Source organism: Eutrema salsugineum, unplaced genomic scaffold, assembly GCF_000478725.1.
Source record: "Eutrema salsugineum unplaced genomic scaffold, Eutsalg1_0 scaffold_1, whole genome shotgun sequence".
Taxonomy (NCBI): Eukaryota; Viridiplantae; Streptophyta; class Magnoliopsida; order Brassicales; family Brassicaceae; genus Eutrema; species Eutrema salsugineum.
In genome coordinates this window covers 9,349,959-9,362,350 of record NW_006256909.1, presented here as the reverse complement: position 1 = coordinate 9,362,350, position 12,392 = coordinate 9,349,959, and the positions used below count along the sequence as shown (strand labels likewise).

General features: G+C 42.0%; 2 protein-coding genes across 2 annotated transcripts; one reads left to right on the top strand and one right to left on the bottom strand.

The window, feature by feature from the left end:
- Positions 1-180: 180 nt before the first annotated feature.
- LOC18030456 (pentatricopeptide repeat-containing protein At4g18520, chloroplastic) lies at positions 181-2,183 on the bottom strand. The gene is given in 5 exon segments (XM_024148585.1): positions 181-1,024; positions 1,026-1,093; positions 1,095-1,129; positions 1,132-1,177; positions 1,179-2,183. Coding segments are annotated over 5 exon segments (1,869 nt in total). The 5' UTR covers positions 2,151-2,183; the 3' UTR covers positions 181-276.
- A 291-nt stretch (positions 2,184-2,474) lies between these two features.
- LOC18030455 lies at positions 2,475-5,764 on the top strand. The gene is made up of 12 exons (XM_006414028.2): positions 2,475-2,905; positions 3,306-3,410; positions 3,629-3,730; positions 3,819-3,923; positions 4,022-4,105; positions 4,169-4,287; positions 4,372-4,473; positions 4,568-4,750; positions 4,831-4,897; positions 4,986-5,039; positions 5,160-5,285; positions 5,380-5,764. The coding sequence occupies exons 1-12, from the start codon at positions 2,897-2,899 to the stop codon at positions 5,518-5,520; spliced, it is 1,197 nt and encodes a 398-aa protein (XP_006414091.2). The 5' UTR covers positions 2,475-2,896; the 3' UTR covers positions 5,521-5,764.
- The last annotated feature ends 6,628 nt before the right edge of the window (positions 5,765-12,392 follow it).

Below are 12,392 nucleotides of genomic sequence, written 5' to 3'. Positions count from 1 at the left end.
AACAGACTTAAAACGAACTAAAAGTGGTCACTGAAGGAGCAAGGATCGATTGGTCTAGGCTTAGATTATAGATACATCCAACTTTGGATACTGTGATATTTTCCTAAAACCAAGAAATAAAACCAAAAAAAATTTGCATTTGCAGATTGCAAAGATGAATCTTTGATTCTTTATATCCCCAACATGAAATTTGTACATTTGATGCTGTTCCCTTTTTCATGAACTTTGCCATATAAAAACTTGGAAATGAGCTTCTATAGAAGAAAATATCAAGAGTCAAGGGGTCTCCAAGTAGCACGTTGCAGAAGATTCAACTTCATCGAGCTCAATATCTCCACAAGTAGAGAGAATTGTTGCAAATATATAATCATCCACCTCAAATCCCTCTGCCTCCATTCTATACATTAGCTTCAATGCTTCCCTGCAAAACCCATTCCTCGCGTAACCCATTATCATCGCCTTCCATGCAACCAAGTTCTTCTCAGGCATGCTGTCGAATACCCGAAAAGCTTCCGAGACAAATCCACATTTTGCATACATATGAATCAAAGCACTCCCCACAAAGACATTTGACAGAGCATGATTCTTCTTTGCAATGGAATGGATTGATTTGCCAATAAGAAGAGATTCTGAATTAGCACAAGCTTTTAAAACCGAGGAGTATGTAAATTGGTTTGGCTCTACACCGTCTTGAATCATCTCTTTCAAGAAGTCTAGCGCTTCTGATTCATGTCCTAAGCTCGAACATCCAGAGATCATAGCGGTCCATGAAACCACATCTCTAGATGGCAATTGTCGAAGAACATTAAAAGCGTCGCCAGATTCTCCGCATTTGCAATACAGCCAAACCAAAGTACTTCCTATATAGACATTCTTCTCGATCGAGTTCTTGATAATCTGAGCATGAAGCTCCTTCCCCAACAACAAAGCCCCAACAGATCCACAAGCTCTAAGGATGCTTACTACTGTCAAATTGTTAGCAATCAGATGCCGCCTCTTCATTAACCTAAAGAGACTATAGCATCCTCACCAAACCTTCCCGAGCATGAGCAGCGATATCGAAAGTCCACGTGACTGTGTTTCTATTGCTCATCACCATCAAACACTATTCTGCAATCTGAAATCTCTCACATTTGGCATACATGTCCATCAACGAGGTTCCTACAAAAACATCCCTTCTTAATCATCTTTTTAACCACCAAGCTGTGTACTTGCCTTCCAAATCTTATCGCTTTCTCCTCACTACAAGCCTTCAAGATACTACACACCGTAAACTCGTTAGGCAAAAAACCGTGATTCAACATTCCGGTAAACATGACTATGGCTTTGTTTCCATGCCCTTTTCTCGAGCAAGCCGATATAACAGCTGTCCAAGATATCACATCTTTCTCCTCCATCATATCAAACGCTCGCAACGCACTTGTCAGCTCACCGCATTGCGCGTAAAAGTAAACGAGTGAACTCTCTACAATGAGATTCTCCACTCTAACTTTCACCATATTACCATGTACCTGTCTCCCTAGCTCAAACTCTGATCTCCTACTACAAAGATTTAACAGACACACAAACATCCTCTCGTTCGTGAAACGAATCCCATGCTTCACATAATCCTCGAAAAGAGAGAAAGCTTCATCCTCAAGACCGAATTTCAAGTACCCATCTATCATCGCAGTCCAAGTAACAGTGTTTCTCTCAGGCATACTGTCGAACACTTTACGCGCATAAACTAAATCCCCGAGTCTCACACAGGAACTTATCAAATTATTACCGAAATAGATCACTTGATCATCAAAACACTTCAACGCCATCGCGTGAATCCTTTTGATGAGTCTCATCCCATTTGAGGACTGTAGCCACTCCGCGAGCAGAGCGTAATCCAAACATTCGTTCGCGAAGGTAGTTGAAGAACTCGATGAATCGTAATCAACATCCTCTTCGGAAAACGCTAACTCGAAAGAATCGCTAAAACCCGAATCGAAAGATGGTCTCTTTCCAGAAAAGAGTCGAAACCCAGATAATCTTCCGTTCCTCTGTTCATCTCGCTTCGGTCTCGAGTCGCTAATGCTCAATATCGTCGAAGATTTGAAGCTTTGCGTCACCGGAATCTCTGAAATCCGGAGATGGGGTTGAATTAACGTTAACGAGAACATCGTCGGCGATGGAGAAAAGTGAGCTTTCGATCTCCCGCCGATAATTGAACCAAAAGCAAAAAAAAATCAGATAAAGTTCTCTTTTTTTTTTTTCTACGTTTAACTAACTTTTAATTAAACTTTTATCTTGTAGTTATGACGACAACAAATAATATCTCGGTCGGTTTCAATTCCTAAACGAGAGACAAATATACACACGCCTGAAAAAAGAAATAAAATAAATAATTTTACAACCATTGAGAGAAAAACACGTGTCTTACCACTTACAACTTTCCTCTCTCCCTCAAACACAAATGCTTCTTTCTCTCTCCTGAAAACCCTTGAAATGCTCCACGATCCCACGAAACGTGTCTCTCTAACTTCAATCTTCCTCATTAATTCTCAGATTCTACTTCAACAAATTCCCATTTTATTCATCTCTCAGCTTTAATCTATTGAGTACTTTCATTTCTGATTTTTGTTAAGCAACAGAGCAAATCAGCAAATTGTAAATGCTTGGCTAAAAGCTTATCTGTGAGACTTTGGGTTTTTCATTGTTTAGCTCTGGAAAAAATAAAAGTCAGAATCTTATTACTCTTTTAAAGCTTTAGATTTCGAGACGAGAATTTAAAACGACCAAGTTCGGGATATTCGTTTCTTCTTCTACTTTCGTCTCTTCCTCTTCCTTCTCCTAAAGGGGTTTTATTCCGTCAAAAACCCCTTTTTTGAGAAGGTAAAAAGGCATAAACAGAGAGATCGCCAAATTCATGAAACAGGTGAGAAAAAACTTTTCTTCTTCCTTTCGTCGCCTTTGTACTTCATATCTCTAATTTCTGTGCCTTTGGTTGGTTAATTGTTGACGATGATAAGTTTAAATACTTTAATTAGATGATTGCTTCTCATTTCTTCTTACATAACTTACGGAATTAGAAGAAATTTACAAAAGTCTCTGTAAATCTCTTATCTTTTCCAAATTGAAGTTATTTTTTTCAGATAATCTGCAGATTGTTTATCGTTTATCACCTGAATTACTGTTTCTGGTATACGAGTTAAAGCCCCTGTCTCTAGGCTCTAGGCTCTATTCTTTGTTTTTGTTCACTGAAGAGGTCTCCTCATAATCAATTCTCTAAATCGCTGTTTTTTCTTTCTTTCTTCTGATTGTTCTCTTAATTGCAGGGTTCGATGAATAGATCGTGTCTCTGTAGTGTCTTGATCGCCACTGCTCTGATTTGTGGTGCTTACTTCATTGGCAACGCTTATCTTGATAAAGAAATTAAAGAGGTAAAAATCTCTTTTGTATTTGACATCGACCTATATGTGTTCGATGATGCTGGTTTATTCGATTGAATTGTTCCTCTGTTTTTTTTTTTTTTATAGTGTAATAATAAGTGAGTATTTTTCTGACATGTGAAGAACATGAGATTATTATAAAAATTCTGGTTTTATTGTCAACACATTAGAGTGTTATGATTTTAATTTATAATTTCTTAAATTTTCAGAAATTGCTAAGATGGAAAATCACTGATAAGATGCATAATACCACTGATAAGATGCGTAACAACACTGATAAGATGCAGAACGCAAGATCCGGTACATGCGAGGTTTGTTATCAAAGAAGTTTATTTTTGTTTTGAGTTTCCTTTGTGAGATTCTTTGATATAAAAGTTTATGATTAATGCTTTTCATTAGAATCTCAATAAGCCATTGGGTACTGATGCATTACCGCAAGGAATTATCGCCAAAACATCAAACTTGGAGACGCAACATCTATGGAACTACGGTGACACAAAAAAGGTTGTTAAGTAGTCAGAGATTTTTTTTTAAAAGATCACAGCTTTTTCTTGTAGCTTATTAATCTTTCTTTGTATGCTCCTTTCTCTATTTCTCTTCAGGGGAATCCGAATCGTTCGATGAGTTTGTTAGCCATGGCTGTTGGAATCAAGCAAAAGGAGCTAGTCAACAAAGTTATCCAAAAGGTTTTGTCTTGTCTTTTGCTTTTTCACCTTTTTGTGTAATGATGCTAATTGCTGTGATTTCAGTTTCCTCCTCGAGATTTCGTGGTCATGCTTTTTCATTACGATGGTGTTGTCGATGATTGGAAGCAGTATCCATGGAATGAGCAAGCAATTCATGTTTCTGTGATGAATCAAACTAAATGGTCCTTTTCTTGCAATTCTTGTTATTTTCTTCCCTCAACTTCCATATAGTATTATCTAATAATTGAAGGATGTTTATGTCACAGGTGGTTCGCTAAACGATTCTTGCATCCTGATATAGTTGCAGATTATGAGTATATATTTCTTTGGGACGAAGATCTTGGTGTTGCTCATTTCAGTCCTCGAAAGTAATTCCACCAAATTTAGGTTTTGTTTCTTTTTTTTCTTTCTTATAAGCTTTTCTTGCTTTTCGTTTACGTGATGAAACTATTATACTTTTAGATATCTATCTATTGTCAAAGAAGAAGGTCTTGAGATATCGCAACCGGCTCTGGACACTACAAAATTAGAAGTGCATCATCCTATAACCGCTCGTCGCAAGAACTTAAAAGTTCACAGGCGGATGTATAAAAACAAAGGTAGTGGGCGATGTGATGACCATAGCACCAATCCTCCCTGCATCGGGTAAAAATGCTTTACGATATTTCACAAAATGTTCTTGAAAAGATCTTTCTCTCAAGTCAAAATGTAACTTGGATTTGCAGGTGGGTAGAAATGATGGCACCTGTTTTCTCTAGAGCAGCATGGAGATGTTCTTGGTATATGATTCAGGTAAAGTTGGTTTAGGTTCATATTTGGTTCTGTTTGGTTTATATTTGTATGATTTGAGGGTTTCAATGCTTTTTGTTTTTCGATGCAGAACGATTTGATCCATGCTTGGGGTTTGGATATGCAGCTTGGATATTGTGCTCAAGTTGGTTTCTTCTTTTAACTCTCTAGTTTCTTTAGCTTTCTTGATCCGTTTTCATAAGCCTTTACTTCCTCGATTGTGCTGGTTCTTAGTGTAACATGCTCTCTTCTTGGTCGTGGATAGGGTGATCGGAAGAAGAATGTAGGTGTTGTTGATGCAGAGTACATAGTTCATTATGGTCTTCCCACACTCGGTGTGGTTGAGACAGCTTTAAGCTCTGTGAAGAATGAGACAAACGCGAAATCATCAGTACGAGCCTCTTCTTCAAGTGTTTGTTATATGTTTCTTGAAGCAGAGTTTTTTTTTTGTTTTTAATAACTTGTTTTTTTTTTCTTTTGGGAAGATTTCACTGGAATCATCAGAGTCACATGAAGTGGATAATAGACCAGAAGTGAGGATGAAATCATTTGTAGAGATGAAGAGATTCAAGGAACGTTGGAAGAAAGCTGTCAAGGATGATAGATGTTGGGTCGATCCGTATTGAAATTTGAAACTCAGGCGGTTTAAGTATACCGAACTAAACCGGATTACCTTTCACAGATAGTGTTGAGTATGTTTTGTAGTCCAATGTATACCATTATTTTGGTACATAGATTGTGTTTTACTGGTGGGACAAAGTTCAGTGTACTTGTGTATTCTGTGAGTAGATTTATTTATTTTATTTTTTGTAATATCTTATACAATTTTTTTTGTACTTGTTAAATATTTGATGGTTAGAAATCCAGTTGCATTACCCCCTGATTTATTACCAATTTCACTTTACTATGTGGACAAATGAAGTATCACAACTACAAATTAGTTTGTAAAATAAATTAAATGATGATGATGGATTTAAAAACAATAACAATAATAGGTTGTTGCTGAAAAAAAAAGAAATATATATATACAACTTATATTCATCTTAAATAACTTATGAAATATTTATCTTTCTGTAATTGATTTATTTTTCGTATTTCTTTGGGTAACAAGATACAATGTACATATTGTAATTTGGGTAATAATATAACAACTGTCAATGACACTAATTAACATAAACCATTAGATTACTAGATTACATGTGCATAGAATTATTTTTTGGTAGCCATGGAAATATGGAATAGCGCTCTTATATATGAAAACTAGAGAAACACTTATGGAAAAATTAACCAAAAAAAAACTAGAGAAAAACTTCTTATTATAAATTTCTTATACTTTAAGGAATATTCGAGTGGTGGTGTTGGAGGTGAAAACCGTACTCCGGTTTTCTCTGATACAAACCGAGATCGGCATAACATAAGTCCGGTTTACGAAAGGATGTACCGAGAAAGATGGGCTGAGTGAAACATTGGGCCGAACACAGTCCAATAGGCCGAGATTGGTGAGAAACCTCTCGAAGGAATGGAAGGTTTCCCTGAGCTCGGTCGAAATAGGAAAGTTTCCTAACGGAAAAAGGAAACCTCAGAGAGAAAAGGAAAGGAACCGAGAGAAAAGGAAAGTCTTCTCGGTCCCATATCGTCGAAGATGTATTTGAAGACCGACTCAAAAGATATATATAAAGGGAGACGAATCGACACCAAAAAAAACACAAGATATTCCCGAGAAGACTTAGAGACTGAGAACTCATTCTGCTAGATTCTTAGTTTCGATAGGTCTTAGTTCGTTATTACTTACCTGAATAACCGAACTCAGTTGTATTTGTCTGATTTGATCTAATAAAAACCGAGCTTCCGATCTAAAAGTATTGTTCCGTCCCTTGTCGATATTCACATATCAACAATTGGCGCGCCAGGAAGGGGGACTTAAACAGATTTCTCAAGTTTTAGATCGGACTTCGGAAAGATTGAATCAGCGATGGCAGACCAAGCCAACAATCACGAAGAAGAAAACCCTTTCGGTGGAGAGAACGCTAACGTCCCAACAGAACAAGGAGGAGGAACTCCTGGAGAAAACGCTGGAACTGTAGCCGGCCAAACCCCCGCAGCCGTAGGAGGTTATGGAACCGAACTACTGCTCCAAGTGTTCAATGCCCAGTTTGAGGCCATCAATAAAAGAAGCGAGGAGCGCTTCAGTCAGATGGCGGCACAAATCGTCGAGCTCAGTCAAGCACGAACTCCTAACATCATTGACGATCTTAATACCGACGGAGATCCAGCCGGAACTATGAGGTCTACTGCAGTCGGGTCAGCGAATGCACCAACATCGGATTTAAGCCGAGAACTCCGAGCTCGAAGCAATGAAGGCGCAGCTTCGCGATATCACTTCAAAGATACATCAAGCAACAAGCGCGGCTCCGGAAATCGAGCGCGTCATTCAGGAAACGCAGAAAACACCCTTCACACCGCGCATAGCAGGGACGCCGGTCAAACACATGGAGAAACTGAAGATAAAAGTCTACGAGGGCAATTCTGACCCCCGACACTTCTTTACATCGTTCGGCATCTGCATGAACCGATACCAGTTCAAATCAGCCGAAGAGAGAGACGCAGTTCAGTGTCAACTATTTGTGGAAAGCTTGGGAGGAGTAGCTCTCGACTGGTTCTCGCGACTCGAAGCCAATTCAATCGATAACTACAAGGAGTTAACGACGGCTTTCGTCAAACACTTTTCCATGTTCATTGGACAGAACACCAAGAACTCCGAGCTCTGGCAAATAGCCCAAGGACCAAGCGAGAGCCTTCGTGATTTCATCCAGCGCTTCAAGACGATCGTCGCTAATTGTACGATTAGCGATGAAGCCGCTCTCCTATGTCTTCAGAAAGGAGTTCGGATAAAGACTAGCTTCCGGAGCGCGATCACCCATAACCCTCCACAGACATTAGAAAACGCGTTGCACCGAGCTAATACTTACAACGCCGAAGAGGAAGAAGAAGCCGCTTACGAGCTGAGTTATTCAACGAAGCAACCCGAACGTCCGAAAACCGCAACTAATGAGCCGCAATCGGGATACGGTCGAGGGTATGATAATCGCAAGAAGTTCTATGCTAATGCAATCCAACGACCGAACAAACAATGGAACAATAAGTGGGTCCGCGGTGAAGAAGATCAAGACAAATCATTGTTCTGCGAGTTCCATAACCGTAGGGGCCACATCACCGAAGAATGCAGACATCTGCGAGAATACCTACTCGGCCTATATCGAAAGGAACCGATCTCGGTCGACGATCTCCGACGTTCGAACGCGTCTAAGAGCGGCGGGCAACTTTCGATTGACGATCTCTGTCGTTCATATATGCCTCGACCAAACAATGAACAGCTTGAGAAAGCACTCGCCAAAGATCCACCAACTCCACCGGATTTACCGACGTTACCACCGCCACCACCGAATCCGCCTGTTTTGCCCGAGCAACAGAAACGGAATCGTGATGACCGAACACCAGAGAATCACGCTCCTAAGGCGCGGAAACGTGTCAACATGATAATAGGGGCAATCGAAGCTTGCAGTTATTCGGTTCGAGCCATCAAAGAGTACAGCAGACAGGCTGCCAGCGCACCCAAAGCCCCGCAGGATCCGCCGAAGGGAACACCCTTGGTGTTTACCGAGGCCGATACAATCGGGCTGCATAAACCGCATAACGATGCCCTCGTCGTCGAATTACTCCTCGACGATGTTGAAGTTACCCGTATTTTGGTCGATACGGGTAGTTCGGTTAACATTATCTTCAAGGAAGCACTCGACCAGCTCGAGTTGGCATCAGATAGGATTGAGCCGTTTATCGAGCCACTTACCGGTTTCGATGGAGAACGTTGTATGACGGTCGGCATAGTCAATATTCCGATCTACCTCGGCGGAGTCGCAAAGATTATCCAGTTCCTTATCCTCGATAAACCAGCGATCTACAACGCTATTCTCGGTACACCTTGGCTACACGTGATGAAAGCGGTCGCCTCGACGTACCATCAGTGCCTAAAGTTCCCGCCCGACGGTGTTTACACTCTCCAAGGAAACCAAGTCGTTGCTCGATCGTGCTACATAAACGAGTGCAGACTTCATTCGGCCAACCAAGCTTGTGTCATTAGTTCGTTAGGACCAACAGACAAGCTCGTCGTCCAGCAGACAAAACCTAAACAGGAATCGATCGTTCAAGTTTGCATCGACGAACTAAGGCCAGAGCGTCAAGTCGGAATCGGCGCCGAGCTCGATCCAGTCATCCGCGAGCCACTCATTCACTTTCTGAAACAGCATTCATCAACCTTCGCTTGTTCGGTAGAAGATATGCCCGGGATCGATCCACAGATCGCGTGTCACGAGCTCAACATTGATCTGACGTATAAGCTAATCAAGCAGAAACGCCGAAAGCTCGGACCAGAGAAAGCACAAGCAGTGAATGATGAGGTCGAGCGGTTACTCAAAGCCGGATCCATCACCGAAGTCAAGTACCCAGATTGGTTAGCAAACCCCGTGGTCGTAAAGAAGAAGAATGGTAAATGGAGGATATGCGTCGATTTCCTCCATAGCCCAAGTCAATCCGGACGACTCGCCAAGTGGGCCATCGAACTTAGCGAATACGACATCGAATACCGAGGAAGAACTGCAACGAAATCCCAAGTCCTGGCAGATTTCTTGGTTGAACTCCCACCGGAGCTCGTCGAAGCTAATCCGGTCGTACAACCCTGGATCCTTCACGCGGATGGTTCCTCGTCTCATAAAGGATATGGAGTCGGAATTCGTCTCAAATCACCCGAAGGAGAAGTTATCGAGCAGTCATTTTGACTCGGTTTCTCGGCATCTAATAACGAAGCCGAGTACGAAGCATTGATTGCCGGACTACGACTTGCCAAAGGTATCGGCACCGAGCATGTGCACGCCTACTGCGATTCTCAACTCGTGGCTAACCAGTTTCACAGCGAGTACGAGGCCAAGAACGACCGCATGGACGCATATCTCAAAGTCCTCAAGGATGTTGCTTCGGAGTTTTCTACCTTCGAACTTACAAAGATACCTCAAGATGAGAACGCAACCGCCGACGCCTTAGCCGCTCTCGCGACTAATTCTGATCCCGATCTTCGGCGAACTATCCCAGTTGCAGCAATCGAGCGACCAAGTATCGAGCCCACTCCGAACTGCAGTATCATTACAAGACGGCGTGATTACGAAGCCCAACCCAATCTCGCTCCACCCCTCACCCGGAAGACGAAACCCAAAGAGGTCATTCCCGATCTCAATAACGACACGGACGAACTCAATGATAACGAATCCGATCCCGAGGACGAATCCGAAGACCAACATGTTACAATCAATATCGAAGCCGAAGGAGATGACAAACCCGAAGATTGGACCTTAGAGATTGTGGGATACATCGGAGACAGAACAGTTCCCGCAGATAAATGGGCAGCTCAGCGCCTTAAGGCTCGCGCGACTCGATATGTGGTCATTAAAGGTACTCTCCTCAGATGGGATGCGTCCGGTGTACTCTTGACTTGCGTTCACGGCAACGACATCACGGAAGTAATGCAGAAGGTCCATGAAGGAGAAGGAGGAAATCACTCCGGAGCTCGGTCTTTGGCATTTAAGATCAAAAAAGCTGGCTATTACTGGCCTACTATGCTCTCTGATTGCGAGAAGTATACGGCACGCTGCGAGAAGTCATGGTCCAATGATCAATCTTCCTACCGAGCTCCTGATGACCTCGACCGCACCGTATCCTTTCATGCGCTGTGCAATGAATATTATCGGTCCCTTTCGCCGATCTACAACTCAGAAGCAATATGTTTTGGTCGTCACAGACTACTTCACCAAATGGGTTGAAGCCGAAGCATACCCCGAGATTCATGGAATCGATGTCAAGAAGTTCGTCTGGAAGTTCATCATCTGCCGACACGGAGTCTCGTACGAGATCGTTACGGACAATGGAACCCAGTTCACTTCGATCATTTTCACAGATTTTTGTGCCAAGTGGAAGATTCGACTAAGTTTCTCTACCCCGCGATACCCGCAAGGAAACGGACAAGCCGAAGCCACAAACAAGACCATTATTGATGGACTGAAGAAACGACTCGATACCGTTAAGGGAACTTGGGCGGATGAACTTGATGGCGTCTTGTGGTCTCACCGAACTACACCACGACGTTCGACCGGTCAGTCACCATTCTTCCTTGCATATGGCACAGAAGCTATGTGTCCAGCCGAACTCAACGTCCCAAGTATTCGCCAAACTATGCTTACCCAGCAACCCGACGCGAATAACAACATGATGATTGACGCACTCGACTTAGTCGAAGAACACCGCGAACGAGCATTGCTCCGAATACAGAACTACCAGCAACTTGCAGCTCGCTACTACAACAAAAAGGTTAAAGGCCGTCACTTTGAAGATGGTGATCTCGTACTGCACAAAGTCTATCAAAATACAGAAGAAAAGAACGCAGGAAAACTTGGTGCGAACTGGGAAGGACCGTACCAAGTGATGAAGGTGGTTAAGCCCGGCGTTTATCAACTTATGAAGTTAGACGGAACTCCGATCCCGCAATCTTGGAACTCAATGCATCTCAAACGCTACTACTACTAGTTCGTTGCTTTTTCCTAAAAAAAAAAAAAACACTTTTGTACTTAGAACTACGAATGGCTTGATCCCTTTAAAGGGTACGTAGGCAGCTCGTTACCGAGTCCAACTATAACATCAATAAAATTTTATTATGTCAAATCTGTCTAAGATCTAGTTCAGAAATCACAAGGTACCGAACTCCTTGTTCTTACATCGACTTCCTGGCCAGTTGTTCGATAGCATTCCACATGAATGCAAACTTAAAAGCCGTGATCCTTCTCGCGAGCACCCACATGGTGCCGTGGTAAAACCACATGTTAAAAGCCGGGCCCAGTCCCGCAGTTAAATTTCTAAGTCACCAAGAACAATAAGCCGAGCACATCTCGCATACTTAGGTTCGACTTAAAAAACCTTGAACTCGTTTCGTGCGTTTACAGGAGTTCGAGTTAATTCACTCTTCCAGTACGAAACGATTCATTTGGGTTCCCCAGGCCGAGCTTAAACGCTCGCACAATAAGCCGAACTCCTCAGATTCGCACCATAAGCCGAGTTCACAACACTCGCAAGACGTAAGCCGAATTATCGCAATTCGCTATCGAAAAAATAAAATTTATGTTCGAATATCATCTACTATATACCGAACTAGTACTTAAGCATTAATCACAAATCATTACCGACGTAAGAGGGTCGAAAGTTAAGTTAGATACCGATCTACTACTTAAAGGATTTTCTAAGTTATCAAGACAAGAAAGAAGACGAACGAGCATATAATTAAAAGCCTCCCGAGAGACAAATAAGTTCAAAAGGAACTCACCGAGGGTTCAGAGAAACATAAATATTACAAAATAACCCATGAAAGGGCAGTTAAGTTCGATTAAAAAGAAAAAGAGAAAGA

Bases quoted from the DNA above. Each gene is read 5' to 3' on its own strand.
- LOC18030455 (XM_006414028.2), top strand. The intron at 4,288-4,371 runs GTCCTTTTCTTG...TTTATGTCACAG, and splicing joins GTGATGAATCAAACTAAATG to GTGGTTCGCTAAACGATTCT. The intron at 5,286-5,379 runs GTACGAGCCTCT...TCTTTTGGGAAG, and splicing joins AGACAAACGCGAAATCATCA to ATTTCACTGGAATCATCAGA.